Genomic DNA, 23,850 nt, shown 5'->3' with positions numbered 1-23,850 from the left:
TCCCTTAGCTTATCAGTGTATGGATTCAGCAGAGGTGCGAGGGTCTCCCCTATCATTTAAGTGTAGTAAGTAATAAATAGACTTTATAGCATGGCGAGTATTTGTTGTGGCTGCATTTAAGGGAACAGAACCGGGTTGCTGCTGTTGAGGAAGCGTTGTTGACTGTTCCCTGTGTAAGCAGTAGCATTATGTGATGCCTTTTGAGCGGTGTGGCAATCTTCTTGGGACAGATCCTCTTGTAGCAGTGATGGCCACCTCTCTTCCCTGCTGTAATACACGTGACTGCACCTGCTCCTTGGGGAAACAGTTGCTGCGGGAGTTGTAGTGGGCCAAGTAAAGCTGGCTAATGATGAAATCATCTTCCGTGTAAAAAATACCTTCGGTCCTACGCTCCATGAGCTGCAGGGCTCACTGATTTATAAGAGCAACTCAGAGTCTGGTTTTGATCTTTAAATCCCTTAGGTGAGAGTGGAGCCTGTGCATGAGGAATTGTTCCTTCCATCTCCTGTGTTACTATGACTGTTGTGGTCATCGGAGGTACCCATGAGCCTGCACGCCTCGCCTTCTCCCTTCCACGGCAGCTCGGGGATGTGGGGCTGCACAAGTCTCAGGTGAGCATTCTTCGCTCTGGAGTGCTGTCTGCCACCAGATCTCCAGAGCAGGAAATGTCCTGGGCATCTCAAAAAACCCCTACTGCTTGTCCCTACGTTTTCAAGAGGAGTGAATACTTTGGGGGTGAGGGAGGAGGTGCTTGCTGGAGCTGAGTAGCAGAATTTGGATGGCCTATGTGAATGTAACTGCTGGAGTAGAATGGCTTCCCTGCTGGTGGGAGCAGGGGACTGTAGGTTGGAGGCGTGAATACTGGCACATTGGTTTGACCGGCTGAGTTGTGGTTTAAGATTTTTACAGCTTATAGAGTCCTGACAGACAGAGCTGTGAAAACTGTTATTTAAACAGATAGAATATCCATTATAACGGTATTAATCAAAGGTGGTGGGGAAGTGTGCCTGAAAGTGGTTCTCTAACTACATTGTAAGTAAACAAATGGAAAAAGTTAACGAAACAATAATCTCTAACTGCAAGATGCTTTATTTCCAAAGCTGAACATGTTCTGCTGAAATAAAGAGGTCCTGAAATAAAAAGCTCACTGGTTCTAAAGGTGATAACGGGCTCTAAGCATCTGATGAGGAAAGTATTTCTTCTCCCTTTACTAGTCCTAAATCTGTTAGTATCTGCTTCGCTGGGTCCAGAAACACAGTAAAGTCTGCATTTTCTTGCTCCTCCATCTCTTCTTTTGTTTTCTGTAGGGTGGTCATACTCTGAAGGGAAAGCACATACCAGCAATAATGCACTGTTAAGCTTCGAAACCTGTATGCGACCCCGTTGCTTTCCAGTGGATAGTATCAGTGCTATCACAGATTAATGAAAATAGGCATCACCTAAAGCTACATTAACGGAATTGTTACCTCCTTGGTTGATTAGTTGGTGTTATTAACCCTTTTACCAAAGAATGGATAGGCAAAATCCGTATGTGAATAAAGAATGGAAGGCTGGAGTCTCTCCTGCTTGAAGGAGCAACGTTTATAGGGAAGTTGCCAAAATGTAACTTTTTGAAAGAGCAACTGATGTAAAAAGAAAAGCAAAGTCCTAGCTGTTACACGCTGTAGGCTCTAATGCTCTTGCAGGTGTTTCACGTGAGCGAGAACTGAACTCATGTGAACTAGGACCATCTATTCCACTCCTAAGAACTGTAAATAAGAAATAAGGAGCTGCTAAGCTATTCTGATTATGTCCATCCTGATATTTGAAAATACTGTGGGAAATCCTGCCTACCAAATCAGGTGCATTTGAAAGAACCAAAGAAACAAAGTAAGTTTTCTTAATTCTAAGTGTAACATACTGTTTTCTCCCTTTGTGCCGCCAGCTCCCTTTCAATTCTGTTTTGGTTTGAAACTCTTGATACTCTTGAAACTCCTGTTCACGGTACTTCAGATATTTGATTTCTCTTTCAAAATAATCAAGTACGTTGGCATGCTGTTAACACAAGGACAAACAAAGGTCGTTACACGCCCAAAGACACAGAATTACTGCTGATGATCTGAACAGTATTATTATTTTATCTATATTGGGAATATAGATATCTCTATTTTTCCAAATAATTTGCAGCAAAACAATATGAAGATGTGGATTGAAACCAGTTGATTTTGGATACAAATAGGCATGGGGTTAAATAATTTTTATTACACTAACTATGAGTAGAAAATCCTTCAGGAACCTGTACTGAAATAATGAAACCTGTTTTAGGTTAGTGATTTCACTAAATCAGGCCAAATGCTCACTGACCCAATTTCAGGCACAAAGAAACCATAAAATACCATACGTCAGTATTACACTATGCATTTATCTGGGCCTCTGTGTTTTAGTTTTCATTAGTCTCTTCAACAGCCTAGTATTTCTCAGTGAATACTTCAGTTAGAATGAACGTTATCTAAATACTAGTGACTGCTCCTGGGTTCATAATTCAGTGCCTTAAAGAGTGTAGTTCCAAAACACGTGTAATTTGGGCAGAAGCAACGTGCTTCCTCATGTTACAGCACTTAGGTAGCTCTGCCTCGCTTTGGAGAAGCTCCTTTTACTAAAATGAGGCTGCTGACCCAACATTAAATTGCTGCGTACTGTAGCTCTGCACACAGCAAACCTTTATGGGGTGTTCATAAACTATTTAAGTGCATACATAACTTAAAACTGGGATAGGATGAGAAGAAAACTTTGTGATGTAAAAATAACAGACTAGGTAGCAGGCAAGACTGCTAGGCTGGATGAGATGAAAACACTAGCTTGATCTTTGGCTGGGAGGCAGGGGGAAAAGAAAAACAGAAAATTATGTGGAAATAAAGAGAAATTAAAACTGTTTCCATTGTTCCCATGGCCCCTTGGTATAGACAGTCCTTGTTTCAAAAGAGAACAGATGAGTGGTAATGTTAGTTTGCAAAATGTGCTTTAACTGAGCTAGAACCAGACACTAAGATGTGTAAATCGAAGTACCAGGTTTATGGGGAAAAAATAGATGGATACAAAGGTGTAAAGAAAGAAACTCAGTGTATTTGCATTACTATGCACTATATAACATTGTTTTAATGCATGAAACCAGGTGTCATTTTATGCATGTGGCAAAAAATGCTGAACTCTTTATTATGTTTTCATATAGCCAGGTTGGAGCAGTGGAATTCTGCCAGCTGTCACCCAGGTTTGCTTTAGGTGCCTCCTATCTGAGCTCTGTGCAAAGCCAGCTTTGCTACAGGTGATCTTTGGAGAATCTGGCCATGCTGATCTCAGATTAATTGCCATCCATTTGAAGGCAAGTTTTTCCAGGCAGGCCTGTTTCTGTGTCAGAGTTTTCAGGATAAAGTGTCACAGAGATTAATAAAAATTCTTACCAACCTCATTCTTCAAAGGGTGGCTTAGTGTCTGACAGATTTCCAAAACATGCAGTGCCCCAAGATCATCAGAAACAGCTAAAAAATGCTGCGTTGCTGAAAGATATTTGACAACAAAACCCATATAAACAATCTAAATTCCAACAGTAACGCATACCCCCACCCAAACACAAGCTACAGAGGGTTCATTTTTGTGGTGGTCTTTTTGGTTTATTGTTCACTGCAGCAAAGAGGGTGGTGAAGTGCTGGAACGGGTTGCCCAGAGAGGTTGTGGAGGCCCCATCCCTAGAGACAATCCAAGGCCAGGTTGGTTGGGGCTCTGAGCAACCTGGTCTAGCTGAAGATGTCCCTGCTCACCGCAGGGGGGTGGGACTGGATGGGCTCTAAAGGTGTCTTCCAGCCCAAACCGTTCTATGATTCTAAAAATGCAGCCTTACTGCTCTCATATTTTCTTAACAAATGAAATCCCCTTTTAAGTTTATACTTTTTCAAACTCCTTTTTTTTTTAATTTCCAGTTGCTTTATGCCATGGTAGTACACTTAAAACTGAGGTATGTGTTTTTATATATGCAGTACAGTGTTAAATTAGTGGAAGTGCGTACTTATCTATTATATGAGATAGTCTGTAACAAGATTAGGGTGCCTTGGAGTCATGGGCCGGTTTGCAAACAGGGTGGCACAGCAAAGTGCAATCACCATCAACATACGTGAGGCAATCTGGGGGCTGATGAAAGTGATCTTTGATTTGGAGATGTTCTGGAAATTAGATGGCTCATAAGTTTTCTTTAGTAAGTCCCAAACTTCTATATTTCCATCATCTCTGCCAATGAAGAAAACTCCTGGTCTTGTTAAGGACCATCGTCCCACAGTGTATCTTCCTGCAGAGCAGCTTGACTGAAGGATCGCTCCATTCTTAATTTTTTTTTGAGAACAAATAAAAGATAAACACAACAATCAAACAGTACTATCCATTCACTACTTCAAATCTCCTGTCATTTAAGAACAATCACAATTTAAATGATCCTATGACAAAAGTTATACCAATGGCAAAATTGGCATCACCTCCTGCAGATAAAGAGGAGAATTTGGGGGAAGTAAAAACCTGATATCTCACTTCCAGTCTTTTAAGGTAATCTGTCTATCTGCTGTTACAGTCTGTGGTCTTGAGATCTTGCTAGGTGCAGCTAACCTGGATTCCTACATGAGTGGAACTGTAAAAACCCCCCATGTTTCTTTGTCTTCAGATGATGAAAAGACTGCATCCTAAACATGAGTTCTTCAGACCTCTTTAGCACACTTTGCCTTTACCCTTTGGTTCCCCTAGCAGCAGAAATAATTTGTTGAAAAGCTACAGTTTTTACAAGGTTGGAATTGGAGAATGTAATTTCATTTTTTTCTGTAAACAGCAATTTTACAAAGCTGTTTCTAAAATAGCTTTCTGATGTGAAGAAAAAGGAAAAGCTTTTCTTATACCAAATTTATGTCTAAACTATGAAGTTTTGTGACTTACAAACTGTCTGAAAATACAGGTTCTGAGGCTATTATAGTTCTGTCTTGTATATCTATCAATTATGTTACAGCTGTTTTAAGGTAACTTACTGTAACCCCTTCTTTCCAAATGGCAAAATTCCGTCCTCCAAGGCTTAGAATGATGTCTTTAAAAAATGGAGATCTCTGGAGAGTGTTGATAGTTTCAGTGTGGATGGTGTATTTCTGAGCGTGCTTCTGACCTAATGGAATAAAAAAGGCAGTTGCTTGTAACTAGTGCTTTAGTGATCGTCTTCACAACAGGAGTTACGTGGGGGGAAGCAGGAGTGCAGGATCCAGCATAGGCTTCAAAGACACTAGCCTCATTTTTTTGCTCCCAAGGTATAGGAATTGGAATTGTGCAAATCTAATCACTGTGAAGTGTGACTTCCATGGTCTCTGCCAATAGGTATGTAGTGATGCACCTGTGGAACTAGAGGGGTCTTTTGCTATTCTGTCATGATAGCTGAACTGCTTACGCTCCTGAGGCTGTACTGCTGAATCCTGGTGTTGTCAGTGACATAGACTATTTAAGCTTCTTGCTCATCTGCTAGAAAAGTCAGAGTATAGATGCAAATATTTTCAAGTTAGCAATATGTTAAGGTTTAAACAGGTATTGGGAAACTTGTACTTACTAACTGGTTTTGCCGAGTCACTGCCAATTTCCATTTTCCAGTCAGAATAAATAATTTCTCCATCCTGTGATGCCAGAAAAGTAAAATAAATGCATTTAATATTAAATATGCTCTGAGTAAATTAAAAGTTTGCAGCCAATGACTGAAAAACACTAAAATTTTGGATCACCATTTTTCAGTTATGTATCACCAAAACAGCTTTACTTACCATGACGTATGTAGGCAGTCCTTCCTGCAGAATTAGGTGCTCGATTTTTACAGTTCATGCTTTGCTACAGTATTTGGGGAAAGCGTGACCAGAAGCAAAAAGGTAGCTAGAAGCCAAATTTTAATTCTACATGAACTCCCAAAACTGGGAAATACTTTGGGATTTTAGGTGCGTAAGGTGGGTAGAGGGCTCTGAATAGCTGGCACTTCCTAAAGTAGAGATAAGTTGGGGGGTAAATTGTAGTATAAATATTTTCACCTGACATTTGGGGAAATGCTAAAACAATATTACTAACTTTATGGGTTCTGGAATAAGGAAATACTGTTTGGTTCTTGATGACCGGTAGTTAAGTTGAACATATTTTGGAAATGTCTTCTAATCCTGCCCTTTGAGTAAGGGTTCACAGTCTAACAAATATTGGGGATTTATTATTATTTTAAGCATGTAGCTAAATGTATTGAAAGGGGAATAGAATGTGGCATGTCCAGAAAGATCTTTTTAGTTAACACCTGAAGAAAACATGTAAGTCCATCCATTTGTGAAAACTCTATTATTTAATTGTTCAGTCTTTTGGATATCTTGGATTAATACTTTAATTAGTAATCTATTGTTTTCACTTACTTCAGTTCCAACAAAAAAGTCAGTGGAGATATTTTCTAGCACTTTCAGATTTTTGCTTGAAGGAGTACTCATCTCTGTATATGGGCTCTCTTTGGTGGGTACTTCTAGTGTGTTCAGAGATTGCACCTTCTCTGGTAAACAGTACAGATACATCAATTTATTATACACCAGAATTAATCAGACCAAGCAAATCCTTTGGCTTATAAAGGTAGTTCATGCGTAAAGGGGAGAGATGAAGAAGGACTGCCAAGAAAGCAGCAGTTTTGCAGGTTAACTGTTTCCTGGTGAAATCTCCCCGTTGCTGCAGCTGAAGTCAGTGCTTTCCATACCCAGACAGCTACGCAGGGTAGCGCCATTGCGTTCTTCATTGGTTTCACGCAGCATCAGTGTCTCTGTGGGAGATGCCCTTACGCATCCCCATTAGCTGCTGCAACAGTGAGCTACCTTTTCTGCTCCCAGGAATGGCACAGCCTGCCTCCAGTCTGTGCTGTGACAGTGTGTGCTAGAGCAGCGACGCCACAGCAGCTTGCCTGCCGGAAAAGCATTTTCTGGCATGGTTTGCAGTCAGTCTCTTGGGTAGCCCAAATCTTGGGCTACCATACAAAGTATCATAATAAGAACTAAACTACTACGGAATGTGAAGTGCTAACTTCACGTTCTGCAACAAAGAGTGACGCCTCTATCCAAAGCACTACAGAAATACCCACAATATATACTGTTACTCCAGAATTATTTTTCTAAAAATAGTATTCTGTAAGGGCTGAAAAGGACATCCTGCTTCAGGGGTAAAGAGACTAGGTGGGGGACTTGCATGGGCTATTAAGTGAAACCTGGCAGAGTTACTGTGGATACGGAACCGCTCTTTTTGTATTCAATACCTGTCCGTATCTTTGTAGTCTATACACGTATGTCACACTTTGAATACCAGGATATTTATGAAACCTTTTTCCCCAGATGCACTTAGCTATACAACATTTTGTTGCTCAGCTTTCATTATGTATATACTGAAATATAAGCTTATTAAAAAACATTTTCCCCAATAAGGTGTAATAAAAATATTACCTGGGGTTTTATAATGATAATGCAGTTCCCTTAAACTTATTCTGACGGGACCATACTCTGTGTTGGTATCACTTTCATCCAGGTTTATCTGTTCAGAAAAAAAGCATTTGCTAACTCATTTTGTCAGATCTTTGAAGTACAAGACTAAATGACTTTCTGCTGTAATGGAACAGGTCTTTCAGTTTGCAGTGGTTTGTAATACTCCATGAACAGTATTTGCCGCCTCACGTGCGAGCACAGAGAAAATGCAAACCTGAGGTTTCTCTTGTGTTATCCTTTTCCTGTAAGGATTTTGCCATGTTTCTAGCAAAAAACAGCTCCAGTGGTCATGCTTGTTCAACAACTGTACCAGCTGCAGCTATTCGGTGCAGCACAGATCAGCAGGTCCAAAAATCACTATTTTTTTCTTTGTTTTTACCTAACAGATTATTTTCAGCCTCGCTTTTTTTCCCAAACAGCTATGACCATTTTCATCAGACAGACTGACAGGTTGCCAGTAATTATAGTTCTGTTGACCATGACCATGTTTCTCAGTTTGGGACCCACTGAGACAGACAGCATAGCAGGTGAAAAGGCTTGACAGCAGCACACACTATTAATACGACTACTTTTGCACCTACTGCAATGTTTAAGAAGCAGTCATGCTGTTTCTTGTGAGTTAGCTTCACAAAAATGTGTTTTATTGAAGTTTCGGAGGAACATTGAAGTCTCTCATTTCATAATCAGAAGGAAATTCACAAGGAAGACAAGTTCTGGCCATATCTACAGTTTGGCTTGATCCTTCTCTTCTATATTTGTGTACAGTACCTTTATGAGAGGTTTCCAGCAGAGATCTAGGTGCTTAAAAGTGTCTGGAACATCAGGGGGCATAGAAAAAATTTCTTCCTCTCTTACTTTCTCAGATGAAGGTTGTTCAAGAAGTTTGGTGGCTGGAATATCCCAAAATAATATTGAGCTGCAAAATGATTGTATAATATTAGTCCCTGTTTCAAAGTCAGTTTTCCACACATTTTAAAGTTTGGGTTTTTTTTTAGCCTTTCATCTTCAAACTTTACATAGCAACAGAGACGCTGAAAAGCAGACAAATGCTAGTTACTTAATCGCTTCCTTTGTAAGCGATGGCACATATTCCTTTATTCACCATTTAATCAGTTGTTAACCATACCAAAGCAGTTAGATAGCATTCATACACTTTGCTTATGCAAAGTTACTGGGTGAAGTTACTGGCACTACTGGGGTGAAATTCCTGGAGGCTGAGAGGACTGGACAGAACCCTGTAGCAGGTAATCTAGTAATCCAAATGGAACCTCACTCCCAATTCTTGTGTGTAGCAGTTTATTTGCTGACATTCAAGGCAAATGATCCTACTCACTTGCGTCTGTCATTTCATTGGAGTTTTCAGCCCTCTGATTGTTCCTGTTGCTCTACTCTGGACATTCATTCACAGATTTGATATAGACAATGATAATTTTCCTCATTGCTGACGTGTCTTCCCCTTGTCTAACAGGAGTTGCTCAGGGACCCGTGCTCTTCGAGGATGACATTACCTGGACTTCCCTGCTCTTACTCTAGGTGAATACTTTTAATTTGGAGCCCTGGTGTGTGAGTAGTTTAAATTATTTCTTCCACATGCATCGCTTGCACTACACTGCAAACTTATTAGCAATTGTATTTGCACTCATTCTTCTAACTTAATTCTTTGAAGCCTTCTCTGTATTTGATTAGGGAAAATAACTTTTTATCATTACCAAATGTTGCTCTCTGACTCTCCTTTTGATGGCAAATATCTGATTGAGCCCAGCCATGCAGCCTTGAAGCCTTAAGCCTTTTGCCATCATGAAAGCTAAACATTTATTTCCACTTTTTGCATTCTGCCCCCTTGCCAGTCTTTCCCACAGGATAATATTTAGTCATAACCATCACAACTATTCAGTCCACAAAAGAGGAGAATAATTCTGCCAGCCAAGTCTCCAAGTTTAAATATAGTTTACAGTATTTCTGTGGCCTCAAAGACTTCAACAGCTTCTTGTGCAAGTCAATGTAAGTGTGGGGGTGTGGCTCTCCAGCCCAATGCATGCGTGATCAACACTCTTCCTAACGTATACACAGAATATAAACGTATACATGTGAGGTTTTTCACTTAATGAACCCTTAATGCCATTGCTGTAAAGAGCTTAACTGGCCAAAAACTTGATGTGCTTCTCTTCTGCACAAAGAATTTCAGCTATTCAGGATAGGAATCCAGAAGTGTGCTAGTTAAATCATGGAGTATGCTCCATAAAGCTTTCCAAAGGAAACTAGAAGACATATCATAGCGTATGTATTGTATATACCAATCAGGGGAGCAGGTTACAAGCTGCACGCAAATTTCAGCTCTGTTTTCAAAAGCAGCATCCATTTGGTTGTCCTAAAAATAACAGTAATAATTATTACAAGGGGAGAAGATGATGAGAGACAAAAATTATATAACAAAAAATTATATAACAAAAAGTATGTCCCAGTACATGTTGCTAAATACTGACAAAGTGATTCCTTTGTCAGTGTTATTTATCAAGCCCCAGTTTCCTGTATCTGTTATCCCAGATGAACATGAAAACAGCTTTCTGAGCCTAAACCTTGGCAAAAAAAAAACAACCCCACCCAAACAACAAAAACCACAACAGAATTGTGCTATCCAGTCCCTTTCTTCATGTTTTACATCTGGTACCAGTTAGTATCCATGGGTACTACTGTAGCATAACTTCATAATGAACAGTTGTGACAGCTTTCTTTTTATGATGTATGTTCACCCTTTTCCTCACTTTTCTGGTAATGTTGCTGACGACTGCAGTATCTATGAAATCTTAAAAATTTGTTTTAAAAAACTATCGATATGTTAATTTGCATAAACCTTTTAAAGATCTCTGCTTCCTTCCTCTTGACCTGCTTTTCCACTGTCATTGTTCTGCATTTCACTAGGTTTGCATTTCAAATTACTTTGCGCAACCATTTGCAGTACTTCGACAGTAAGTGAGCTTCCAATACTCCTGTAATAGTTTTGGATCATAGAATCATAGAATCATTAAGGTTGGAAAAGACCCTTAAGATCATCCTTTAACTACGTAGGCCCTAAGTACTATGGAGCTTTAAAACAGTCACAGAAAATGTAAGTTTTGAGTACACAGGCAGCACCTAAAGAATTAAGGTAACTACAATAACACCATTCTTGGTTGCCTAGATATTTGCGTAATTGTAATTATTTCTCTGAATTCTTGGTGGCAGGCTACATTGCTCAAAGTAGAAGTTCAACATATTTTAGATATGGAAGGCTGCTTATAATTTTGAATTACAATTTTTAGTAAAGCTACAGAATTTTTTTCCAGTATGAGCAGATTCCTATCAGATTGAGAACACAGGACAGCTGTAAAGCACAACGAACAGGACAAGTGGCACCAGATTACTTAATATTTAGAAAATGCAGTGAGAAATAATGAAGGCTATTATAAATAATTGACTATTTAGTATTTTATCTTGAGTTTACACTATGATTTCTGCGGTAGTAGACTAGGAAAACAATAAAAAGAAGAAAAGTGAATATTTAAACTCACCTGAAAATAATCTGGCAGCCAATGTATATCTGTTACTGTTTTTTTATGACTATACTGTATGGAAGAGACTGCGCAGTATCTCACTAGAGGTGGCTCTGTGCGACTCTGCTGGACTTGTGGAAGCGATGGCTAGAAATGTTTTAAAAAGAGATATCTTAGTGTATTTTCAAAATACAATAGTAGACCTGTCAAAGACAGACGGTTACTTTACATACTGTTTATGCTTCTTCACATATTTCAGACCAGTTTATAGAACTTTTTAGGGGTCTAAAACATTCCCTTTGGAAAAAAAAAAATGGAAAGCATCGAAACAGGCCTTCAGACATGAAGCTCTAAAAAGAATTCCGACATGCCTCCACAGGCACGCACACATCCACTTTGTTATTAGTTCCTCCTCTGCTCTTAGGTCTCTCTTCTGCTTATCCCCTTTATAGTTTCCTTCCACTGGAATCTGCTTCTCATCTTCCAAGCTACCTTTTTTCTGGCCATAAACTTCCTGAATAATTTTCAATATTGTACTCAGCAACAAATGCTACATGTATTGATAGGCTTCATAAGGTAAGAGTTGGTTCCCATTAAAGGACTGTCTTATTGAAGCCTAAGTCTGCACAAAATCCAGTAAAGCTATTAAGCTCGACTAATCAGGCAGAAATTGTATTGTGATAATGGGTTTATTTCATGAACACATCAGGTTTCCTAATCTTTCTTTTCTCTCATTGCAAAGATTATCTACTCCTCTGTTTTGAGCCAGGATACCTTCACCCATTTTTCCCTACAGACATAGAGATGTACTGCAATATATTTAGAATGGAAGCATTCACCATATTAACAGCTGTTATCTTGATTCCATCAGCAACACTTTTTGCATTTTGCAGCTTTTCCTCATGCTGAGAAATATCCCAAAGTACAACCTACAATGAGAAATTAGTATATTAGGAATTATTTAATCCTGTATATCAATAGGCATTTTTTTCAAATACAATTCATGGAGGTTTGAGTAAAAATAAGAAATTCACTCTCTGCACTAGAACTTATGAAGTCTTTAAAGATTTGCCTCTTCAGTCTGATGCAATTAGCTGAAAGACTACACTTGCCTCAGGAATAAAAAAAAAAGTAATGGCTCAGCTATGGAATAACCAGGCATAACTTCAGGACAGGACCAGAGAATTTCTGAGACTCTGTGACATCTATCCTGTGACCCTATGTGGTGTTATGGATGTTGAGTAACACCTCTTCACCCTTATTTTTATACTGTAAGAAAATACAGAAATATCTAATTTTATTCTTAAACAAAGAACTAACACCTGTCCATTGATGCAGCCACCAGCAACGACATTTGGATCACTTGGACTGAACTGAAAGCAGTAAACATCTTCAGGACACTCCAACATTAACTAGAAAGAAGAAAAACAAAATAGTTGAGAAATACAGTCACGCTGATTGTTTGTTCTCTTGTTATTTAAATACTTGGCATATTTAAAAGTCCTGATTAAATACCTGAGGGTGGGTAGGGTCAAAAAAACTCCAAAAAAGTATTGCTGACTGCTGCAGCAATGATTTATCAGAAAGGTTAACTCGCTCTTCATAAGAAAGCTGCTCTCTTGCTGACACTGCTATAATCCCTGATTGAGAGAGAAAATGAATTTTCTCAGAAGACTGAATTCAAGTTTCAACATGCAGTTAATTATTCCAAGTGACTTATATTTATACCCTCTGAATACAGTGCAAAAAAAGCAAAAAAAAAACAACCCCAAAACCCAAACCCCCCAGCCATGTATTTATATTTTCCTTTTTACAGAACTTTGAGGAAATTATTTTTGTTGCTTCAAATTGAATTATTTAACAATGCGTTGTAGAACCTAAGCATCAGGATATAATGCAACTTTTTTTGCTGCTACTCCTTAACGGTGTAATACTGCACCTGAAATGATGTGACAGGCATATAGTCCTAGTCACCCATCATGAAATACAATCTTTTGTAGCTGAATTAATTTTCTACACAGTCTGCAGTGTCAGCTATTAGTATGCTGTGCAGCTAGGATATTTATATAGAACTTTATTGCTCTACACAGCCAGGCTTAAAGACACCATTATCTACGGCAGGGAGCAGGAGGAGACATTCAGTATGCCTCGTGATGCTCCCTGGCACTCAGCAGAGCCACGTCCCATTGTGGCTGTACCATTCCTCGCAAGTATTAGGGATGCTACAAGAACCAGCCGTGGGGAGAACAATGGTATGCAGAGCCACCTGAAGGGAGAAATTTCCCTTTCCTATGATCTCCACCTATACATCACTGTGAGGGACTTTGCATGGCCTGTCTGAACTCTACAAAGAATTTGTCTGTCTCATTTTTCACTTCATCTCAAATCAGCAATTCAGACAGATGTACTAAATCAGTTTTGATTTGTTTTTAAATTTAAAAGCTGTTAATTTTATGAAAGGTGCATATTTTATAGCTGTCATAAAATACATGTCAATCAAGTCTCAAATCAGTATTTTAATCGCATTACCATAAATGGTTGGATGCCAGCAAACGCAGCTAATAGTTCTGTCCTTGAGATAGCGCAGATCTGCAAATGATTGGTATGCTTTAAGACAAACATCTGGCTTGCCACTAGAACGGCTTTCATCTCCTGCTAGGGCCTTCCAGTCGTCAAAAAAAACATCCATAATTTCATTTTGCTGCAACGCAATCTCCATTCTGTTTTGTGACAAGAACAGTTAATGCTTTCAGTAATCCAGATGTGACTACTCAGTGGTCAAATCAGTGAAAAGACAAATATTTCTGTAAAGAGGCAGCTTTTGTTTCACACAAAATTATGACCATGTTCCTCAGCGATGTATCACTGTAAAGAAACCTTCTTCCATTTAAATATAAATAACTAATTGTACCAAGAATTTAACTCTAGTTCTGTGTGGTTCAAGTATAGTGCAATTGTCCAATTCTTGTGCAAAAGGTGCCAGTAGGTGGGACTTGTCCCACGACTAAGGGCTGTAGGACAGCGCCTTTGCAGAAGCCTCTGCTTGAGTGGGCAGTGTTTCAGTGATCAGCTTTGCAGCTTGCTCGAAAAGATGTATCATGATCAACTTTAACAGTTCCAATATCTATTTAAACCAACACTCATATTTATAGGGCATAGACTTCATGCTAATTTTAATAGAAACAAATATTAAGTTCATATTTGTTAATATGAAAACAATAAGCAAGAGGAAAAAAACCCCAAACCAAAAAAGTATCTAGAAACCAAAAAAATAATCAGTATTTGACCAGACCAATGGTCTGTTCAGACAAGAGTTCTTGCTTGTATTCTACGTTATTTCAGGTAGCCTTTAATGTGTATTGCTGCAGTAAATTTTACCTTAAATGTACTGATGTAAGGAATTCTTTCAGCTTCTCAGATGACAGACTCTCTTCTTTCTCTTCATTTGACAACTGTCTAGGAAAGTACTGCGTGGCTGCATTTTTTGGATAGGCCCTAACCAATTGGAATAAATTTGCATGCGAGTAAGTATAGAAACAATTTCAAAGACAGAAACCCACGTAATGTGTAAAATTAAAAGCTAAGTATATACAGTTTTTCTAGAAACTCTTTGGAAAAGAGTGAAAGAAGAAAGATGCAAACAGAGCATCCAATTCTGTTCTCTTAATCAGTTTGTAACTGAGTAACTCCAGAAGAGTGGAGTTAATTTACATAACTTTAACTGAGATCAGAAACAGTGTGTAGCTTAATTAATAAGCTGCTAAACGCTTTCTCACACTTACCATTTTGTCTGAGTACTAGCTTCTCTTACTTTTGGAACCATTTGTATGCCCATATCTTTTTCAAGCATTTTAATACTGAAAGTTTTGTCTTGATAGGAGGTGCATTCAATGTAACTGTCTTTTACATGTGAAGCATTCTTATCAGTAAATAATATTGGTGCACCAAACTTCCTGCGTGCTCGAGAAATCATATACTTGATCTGGAAAAGAGAAATGTCTGTACTTAGCAGAGGAGAAAGTTTTTGGAGAGTTTGTTCTGTGAAATGGCAGCATTCATCTAATTGTAGAATTAGTTTTATTGATGATTTCTGTGCTGAGCTTACTTATATTTCTGCATTTTAAAATTCTGAAGTGCTTCTATAAATAACCTACATACGGAATAGAAGACAGGTTTGTATTTCTAAAACAAGAAGTTGCCTTTAGGTACCATTTCGGATTACTGCTAGTAGGATAAAGGAATTACATTTTCTAATTCATGTAATATCAAAACTGCACCTTTAATTAAAGAGCTGATTTGCAGGAGGTTTTATATAATACTGCATTAGAATTCCAAGACCTAACTTTTCAGCCCTTCCCTCTTAGTGCTATTCTCAGCTTTGGGTGAGGTATTTCAGCTTCCCTTATAGTACCTAGGGAGAGTAAAGTAACCCAAAGAGGATCCACAAAAATCTGAGTGAGGAGTTTCCTTATACGGAGAACTAGGAAGGAAGAAGGGATGTGGGCTTGACTTGTACCCACAAAGAGAGGTAGGCACTTGATCTCAGGCAGTAGAAAGGTATTGTTTTGTCTTGGATTCATAGCTAGGTACTTTTCCCCAGCACCTCCCACAGAATGGGAAAGGAATGTAGGCTGAGAATACTTCTGAGTGGACCTTGCCAGCAAGGTAGAATACAGACTATTTGGACTGTAAGCGTGGATTAAATTCAGTGACTGTGAATTAGCCTTAGGACAGTCAGACATCTTTTTAAGTATAAGCAACATGTCCAGTTGCTGAGAACTATCAAAACTTAGCCAGTCTTCCTTGAACAGGGATTTAGGTATTGAGTAAAAATCACTGATGGGCAGCTAAATGCTTGGAGATGCCCCACACATCACAAGTTAGGTGACAGCTATGAGTGGATCTACTTTTTGGACGTATCATTTTCTCAGTATAATCTGTAGATGTAGTTAATCAAATATGTCCTTCTGTAAAGTCAGCTTGTAATACCTGTAATGAGTCATGTTTATTCCGAGATAGAGACCCCTTAAAAGTGTTGCATGTTACTTAAATGCCATCCATGTAATGAAACACATTTACTGGGCTCCATGGAAACAGAACTTCTAGATCCTTAGAATATCATTACAAGGACTCAGCTTGTAACTGAGTCATTGAGTAAACTGAGCAAAAACATGGCAGAGATGCTAATGACCAAAGGTGATCAGGACTTTTGAACTTACAGCTTAAAAAGTAGATATGTCCAGTGCAGTCTCAGATGCCTCATTTGCAGGTTTTAAAGAGAACAGAGTTGTTAAAATTAAAAAAAAAAAAAAAAAAAACAAACCACACACTTTCTGCAGCACTTTCAGTTTTTGTTAAAAGTTGAGCTCTTTATCTTTTTTTTGTGTTCTTGAAAGACCCCAAGCAAAGCTAGGATTGCAACTTTCAATTTCTTGACTTTTTTTTTAAGGAACCTAAAATTAATTTGTTTTTAGATATTTATTCGATTGACTAACATCTGTTGATTCTGACCTTTGTGACAGTGTCTTTAACAGATTCCTCTTCGACTTCCTTTTCACTGCCAAGAGAAACCCAAGGTTTGTGGACAGGAGGCTTATAAGGATGGACTTCCAGAGTGTCTTCTCCCTTGTCTTCTCCCTTGTCTTCTCCCTTGTCTTCTCCCTTGTCTTCTCCCTTGTCTTCTCCCTTGTCTTCTCCCTTGTCTTCTCCCTTGTCTTCTCCCTTGTCTTCTCCCTTGTCTTCTGCAGTTTCTGGAGGCTGTGACATCAAACAGTGAGAAATGGTACTTTTTCAAATATTTTTTACTGAAATATAAGTATGAACTAGAAACCCAGCTTTCAGGCTTTATTTACAGATTGTTTACTTTTGCCCCAACGCAGTAAGTCTGGCTATACTGTACCCCTGGGTACGATTGGGTTAGGTCCCGTTCCTTCATTTGTGCATTAGAATTTTCCAATAACGTTACATATTTAATATTTAACTACTAAAGAAAGACTGTTGTCTTGAAAGCAAATCACTGTTACATAAAAAGAATTTCCAGTGATTTTCTACATTAGGCCCTCCTGCCTGGAACTGCAATTTGCTTTTCTATTGCTACTTCTCCTGATGCTGGGTGACAAACTCATGATGAAAAATTCTATAATCTCCCCATAAACCTTCCCCTATGATGCAATGCACAAGGGGAAATCTTTTGTGCATCTAGTATTATTTTAGAACTCAAGAACATTGTAAAGGATGATCTGAAGAATGTATACATACATATTGTGAAAAATAAGTATAATATTTCTGTGAAGATGCCCAATATAGTACAGTCTTCTATTTTTATCTCTTAGAAAGCTGGGTCTTGGCAGAGGAAATTAACGCTTACGATAAAAATGCAGCAATGGGGGTTATGCTGGCCTTCTGAAGTAAAATACAAAAATTGAATTCAATATTTCTCAGTACAAAAGATATTTTCACAGTGATACACGTATTCTTCCATGATCACATTAACCTTTAGAGAAACATTATGGCATGCCAAGTATGTCAGGTGCTTATGAATACGATACCATTCCTGAAGTATATGTTTGAGACAAGATTCTGAAATACTCATAGATAGAACAATGCTGTGGTATACTTGGATTTTCTTACCTTCAGAAGGTTTTCCTTGGCTTCCTCAGAAGCAACAAAGTAAAAGTTCTGTCCATACTGGAACTTTGCATCAAAAACTACCAAAAGTTCTTCCCCTGGATATTCCTAGTTTAATTAAAACAGTTAGTGAAAAACTGAAAGCAATTAACATACAAAACAGAGATGACCCTGTGGCTGGCAAAGCTACCGCTTGTGCAAATTCAGTATCTTTGGTTAATCTTGTGGTCTTAAGAGAGAATTTCATGTGCTAATTGAAAATAACAGATGGATTTTATTTCATAATAAAAATAAGTCGGAGACAAAACTAATCTTTTTATGCAGAGAATTAAACAGAAAAGAAACTGTTTTAATGATTCTCAATAAATAGGCCATGAATTAGGGGAAGCCAAAATATGTGAAGTTCTGCCAGTTCACAGAATCAAAACTAATAATATTTATGTTACTTTTAGCATATTTTCAATCTAAAGTTAGTAAAAAAAAATGTGCATGGTGAGCCATGAAAAACTTTGAGCTGACAGTGGTCCGTGACCTTTGGATGTTACAGCATTAGTGTATTTACACAGAGTCAAACAAGGACAGACCGTATAATTAAAAGAATATATTAGCTGAGAACATGAAGTCTTAAAGTGAGAACAAAATAAGCTACATACTAGGACAATTTGTTTGACAGGGTGGAAATCAGAAATTGTAGCTCTTGTTTTCAGGTCCTGAATGATGTCCTCTTTTTTAATAAGTTTGAAACAATTTTCTTCTGTGACATCTTCATCAACTCGGCAATTAAAAATTTCTTGGGTCTTTGTGGTGAACACTAAAGGAAAGATTTCTGGGTGGCCTATGAAAGAAAGCAAAATTGCTTGATAAACAAATTCAGAGTGTTGTTTAAACATAAACATATACTTTAATAACTCTGGCTCTTTACAGTTTCCTAGCAGAATGCCTTTGTGGCTCTCAGCTTAGTTTTTGGTGTTTTGGAAGGCATGGAATACAGATTATGTTACATTTTATTAATCTTGGAAAAGACTCTACCTGACATTTCCTATTTAATGAATATGTTATTCCAAGTATGAGGGTTTTTTTTTTTCCCCTCTCTATCAACAGGTGATTAAGAGTTTTAATGACGAGACATTTAATGGACTGTTCTTAATGCATTAAGGACACAACTGCATGGCTCTGATTTAAGAGAGCCCTTGAATAAACACACTCTAGTCCTTCCCCGTAAAGCGGTGCCATATTAAGCCAATGTTTAATCTAGATGAGGCTTCAATACCCTCCCGAATCAGGATGCTTTTCTGAGTTTGGACTTTCATCTTCCTCTCATTGAGTTCAGAGTGCAGTCGGGTCTATTTCTCAGTAAGCGAGACAAAAGCAAGGTCACTAAGATTCAAGCCAGATTTTTATTTTCAGCTTTGCTGGAGAATATATAGCTGTTGTTTTCTACACCCATGACCTCTGTTAGGTTCATTCATATTAATTCAGAACAAGGTATTTCTTATCCTAGCTCTGGCACTGTTACCTTCATTGGTTTTAGTGAGGCTGGGTGCAGTTAGGTGATCCGTCAACTGCGCTTTGCACACACTCTATTTGAATATAATAGACAGTGCTTCTTATTAAGTGTGTGTCAGCTGTACTTACCTAACACTGGTCCTTCCCATATTGCATGCTCTGCCTTCCAGCTTACATAACAGCTATCAGTGATTAAGATCATTATAGGCCCAGCTAGTTGAATCCTGTCACCTAAGAGATTCTTTTCTTCCTGTGCAATACTGCCATGCTAGCAGGCTCACGCTCTATGGCTCAGCTGCCATAGTAAAAGCGTTTTTCATGAACGCCACTATACTTTTGTCTGAGGAGGCTAGCAGATGTTCACTCTGAATGTTCATCTTTTTGATAAACTGGAAAGTGTAAAAGGTTTAGGGACGTGTATTCATGGGTTTTTATGTACTGAAATGGGCTGGCTTTAGTGATAATAGCTGATATTTTATCTCATCTTTGTTTCATTCTCTTTCCTTAGTTTGAGTTACTTAATATTTTATCTTAATTCCCAGCACCTGTGATATTTCTCCCTTTGTGTATGCCTTAAATTATAGTTGATATATCTAAAATGATGATATTGACCAGCTGGCTCAGCATGTTTTGAGAAGCCATCTCTAACATAAGCCAACAACGACTGAAAAAACAATAAATCCTCCTTAATCGCTATCATTCAGGAAGATAAATCTCTGCATAAGTCTATCACGTAATACATAATGTTTGATGAATCTGACATTTATCCTTTAAAATCTTTCGGTGCTGCTCCTCCACTGCATCCGCTCTGCTCTAGTCATCCACTAAAATTAATGACATGCACGACGCTACTGGTGCACCCTGCACTATACCAAGTATGATTTACTTAGCAGTCACTCATTTTATAGCACACACAATCTATTTGTAGCATGCGCAGTCTATTAGTTCACTGCTTCACAAGTTGTAGTCAATATTGCATGACTTTCCTTTTTGATATCTCGGAGAGTTCCAGGATGTCTGTGTGGATGCTTCCAAAAAATACAAAATCTGGTCCAAACTCTCTGTTGGTAACACAAGGCCAAGTCTGGTCTCGTTTATCTTCTGGAGCCCCTGTGCTTGCCTTTTTGACATCTGCTCTCTGTAGCTAATGAAGCCAAGACCTAGAGTTTTCTTTGCTTATCAATTTGGTTATGAGACCAGGCTCAGAAAAAGTGTTTATTCCAGGGTAATTTGAAACATTTAATCCTTTTAAGGAACCGCAAAAGTTGATCTGCAGGACTCCCAGGTCACCCTAGCCAAGGGCTTGAGGCCTCATTAGGATGTCATTAGGAAGCAGACTCAAATAGTACAAACTGCAACGCTACAGGTGTACTTTACGTTTCAATATATTGGAGCAAAAAGATTAGACCTCCTTTTGCAAATTAAATTTCATAGGACAGAAAGAGGATAGAAACCTAGAACTGCACACCAAACAGAATGCCGTTTCCACCCTCTGCCATACCCAGCTGGCTCACAGGACAGAATGGACAGCAGAGCAAGGGAGCAAGGAATTTGCACATACCACAGTCCTCAGAGTTGGTTCTGTGGTTAGTGCAATGAAGAGGGCTAGAACCTACAGAAAATGTAGAAACGATTTGCTGATTCGTATGTGATTTTTTTCAGGATATTATTCCTACGGCTCAAATAAAGTAAACCTGAACAATTAGATTTTTTTTATATGCATGAAAAATCCTGAGGGAGGAGTAACTGTTGTTTATTCAAGATACTTGTATGTATGATATTATTTTTTAAAATGCTGAATTGTGCATACAGCATGTCCACAAACGCTAATGCTAAAAAAGTCCTTTCAAAGAGATGTAGGTTTCAATGTCAAATGAAACAATACAAACATTCATTAAAATTAAGCAAAAATACAATAGACATCACTATGAGAGGCTGCAGAGAGGGACAGATAGTTTAAGTGTATTTTCTATACACTTATATTGCTATAAGTCCAAGTTAAAAACAAAGTAATGATCAGAATTAAATATGTATATCTTTTAGTCTAAAGCCCTGAAATTCTGTATTATAGAATGTTATAACAGATTCTATAAGATAAGGAGCTGATTCTGGAATTCCTACTATTATGAACATTTTTACTGAATGCTTTATTCCAGTAACAAGTATGTAGTATCTAATCAGAGGTTTCACATTGTTTTTCTAACAGTAAATTGTAATCATATCATTTTTAACAGTCAACAGCTCTTAGTGCTACGAGAACTTCACAAAGGACCAAGAAACGCTAAGAAAAGCAAAGAACGCTTGCAGGTCTTACGCTAAGGAGATACCATGCATACAGTTTCAATCCTGCATAGAGAGTGGCTGCATATAGTAGCATTATTTTCCTGCTTTTAGCAACAGGTTTCTAGCAATGGTTCCGCTATTACGGCTCTAACCTTATTTGCCACTAGGTGGAGGTAAAATTCTGTCTTATTGACAAAACGAAGTCTATCCAGGAACACCGAATTTTTTTTTTTTTAATGAAGTAACACTTTCAACATCTGAGGGGTCACCTATTGTCCATCTTCATTAATTGCAGCTTAGCCATTTCAGTGATGCTAATCAGAGTGCAATCTTCACTTCCACCCGTGTGCTCATAGGATTATGTAGGAAAACAATTTAGGATTCCTTTAAAAATTACCTAGATTGTATATTCCTAGTCTGCCACATTGTTTTTGCTTTTAGCAATAAAAGCTGTACTGTGGGAAGCCAATTAAGAAGATAACCCTTTGGGCTGTTCCTGTAAACTGTAGATAAATTTTACATTGACATCCATTTAAGTTATATCTGAGGAAGAATTGCACAAATTAGGTCAGAAGAAAAATCCAACCAGAAATGTGAAAAAAAAACCAAAAACAACAAACCCCAAAACATTAAAAAGTTATTTGGTCTTTAAGAAAAAAGAATATATTTCAATTCAAGTAATTCCATATTTTAGCTCTTAACTATGGCCACACTTAAAGCTGGACTTTTCTTGCACATAAGCCAAAAGAAATGGCAGATTTTTTTCCCCTACAAAGGAAAAGCTGTTAATCAACATCTGTTTATGATTAAAAACCACAAGTGACAGGCTAAAGTCATCATCTCACCACATTTAATAATGATTTGACAAAGATCAAAGATTAAAAAAAGAAAAATACCTCAAGCTTTTCTTTCAGTTGCTTAACTATTACTAAATGCAAACATTTTGCACCCTCTAATTCTGTTGTGATGCTTTTTATTTCCTCTGATCCCAGCTCCTCTCAACCTAAAATAAAAACATCTTCTACAAACCCATGCCTGTTTCAGCATTCCTTGCTGCACTGCCTGCCACGCAGGGTGGTTCTGTAATCACTACTGTAGTAGCTGCATTTCTTCATAGTTTCTAATTTTTCTCATTCACAAAAAATCTTTCATTTTCATTCCCTGGCATTTGTAACATTGAAGCTTCAAAATGCTTAAAGTATTCAAAACTATTACTTTAAAGCCCAGTCATCATAGCACTTACCTATACCAGCCATGGAAAGATCAACTTCATCTTTTTTACCTGAAATGTACATGATGTTATCAGTAATTTTTCTTCCTAACAAAGTAACTATAAATATACAGTACTTTCCTTATTAGGGCAATATTTTAAAATCTCTCTATATACTTAAAACTAAACTATGAAGAGGAAACATAAAATATTTTCTATTCAGTTCAAATTTAATGCAAGAAATGAGTGAAGCCTTTTAAAATTGGGCTGTGTCTTAAGGAGATGTTAGCATATTTTGAAACTACGGAGATTTAAAACTCATTTTTATTTTGAGCAGGTGGTCTGCATAAGAGAGAAGCTGGAAGAAATCTGTCATCTTGTGGTGCGTGCTGCAGCGTCCATGGTTGAAAACAGCACTGACTGCTCCCTGATAGCACCTGCTTGGGGCAGTTACCGTGCAAATCGTGTCATGGGAAGAGGAGATAAATGGGCAAGGCTCGCTGACATCAGACAGCAGCAGAAGTGGCAGGTGTGCAGGTAGGAGCAGACGTTAGTCCCCTCTGATGGTGGTGAGGTGGGCAGGCTTGCTCTGGGTGGCAGGGTGCTGCAGGAGCTGGGCTTTCGTCAGCTCCTGAGAGAGGGTCTGCAGACCTCACGGTGAGGGGTGACAGAAAGAGATTAGCACTGATGTGCAGAATATTCTCTGCAGCACAACAGCTATTAATCAGCTGGGGGGAGAAGGTGATTAAAAGGCAAAAGCAGCTTCAGAAAGGTGGCAGTCACGGCAGGGAAAAAAAATCCATGAAACAAAACAAATAAAACCCAAGCAAGAGTGCATTCCCACCTTTTCTGAGAATGTGCACGAGTCACTGGAAAAAAATATTCGTATATAGCAAACGCTCATTAGCCTCACACTTCATTAACTATGCACTTTATAAATGACACAAATGAGAGAGCATCTCGGCACATCTCAGCAAAAAATGCAATAAAATGCACTGCAACATCAATCTGTGAGACCCTGGTATATTTTCAAGCTCTGTTATTGTACCTTTACAGTGTGATCCTGAGCACCTGACCTCCTGCCTCTGGGGGCACCTGTCTCTGCCTGATGCTCTCTCCCTGGGCTGTTAGCTTTTGTGAACCTCCCCACTTAATATATATTAAG

General features: G+C 38.3%; 1 protein-coding gene across 3 annotated transcripts in view; it reads right to left on the bottom strand.

Moving 5' to 3' along the window:
• Window positions 1–1,073: 1,073 nt before the first annotated feature.
• The window catches only part of DNAI3 (dynein axonemal intermediate chain 3), a 28,869-nt gene continuing 6,092 nt past the window's right edge, over window positions 1,074–23,850 (bottom strand). For 2 of the 3 annotated variants that reach the window (XM_075098046.1, XM_075098044.1), the window contains 20 exons: window positions 22,719–22,757; window positions 18,340–18,521; window positions 17,690–17,794; window positions 16,571–16,816; window positions 14,842–15,041; window positions 14,438–14,554; window positions 13,589–13,779; window positions 12,575–12,699; window positions 12,382–12,471; window positions 11,899–11,988; window positions 11,078–11,206; window positions 9,824–9,897; window positions 8,298–8,445; window positions 7,491–7,578; window positions 6,429–6,559; window positions 5,600–5,663; window positions 5,037–5,167; window positions 4,145–4,349; window positions 3,442–3,533; window positions 1,074–2,034 (listed from right to left, as the gene is read on the bottom strand). In XM_075098046.1, coding sequence (XP_074954147.1) covers window positions 1,648–2,034; window positions 3,442–3,533; window positions 4,145–4,349; window positions 5,037–5,167; window positions 5,600–5,663; window positions 6,429–6,559; window positions 7,491–7,578; window positions 8,298–8,445; window positions 9,824–9,897; window positions 11,078–11,206; window positions 11,899–11,988; window positions 12,382–12,471; window positions 12,575–12,699; window positions 13,589–13,779; window positions 14,438–14,554; window positions 14,842–15,041; window positions 16,571–16,816; window positions 17,690–17,794; window positions 18,340–18,521; window positions 22,719–22,757 — 2,834 coding nt within the window. In that variant the 3' untranslated portion in view covers window positions 1,074–1,647. The remainder of the gene's footprint in view (window positions 2,035–3,441; window positions 3,534–4,144; window positions 4,350–5,036; window positions 5,168–5,599; window positions 5,664–6,428; window positions 6,560–7,490; window positions 7,579–8,297; window positions 8,446–9,823; window positions 9,898–11,077; window positions 11,207–11,898; window positions 11,989–12,381; window positions 12,472–12,574; window positions 12,700–13,588; window positions 13,780–14,437; window positions 14,555–14,841; window positions 15,042–16,570; window positions 16,817–17,689; window positions 17,795–18,339; window positions 18,522–22,718; window positions 22,758–23,850) is intronic. The other variant, XM_075098047.1, reaches the window with a different exon arrangement.

This window comes from Phalacrocorax aristotelis, chromosome 6, assembly GCF_949628215.1.
Source record: "Phalacrocorax aristotelis chromosome 6, bGulAri2.1, whole genome shotgun sequence".
Lineage (NCBI taxonomy): Eukaryota > Metazoa > Chordata > Aves > Suliformes > Phalacrocoracidae > Phalacrocorax > Phalacrocorax aristotelis.
This window is presented reverse-complemented; position numbering and strand designations above follow the sequence as displayed.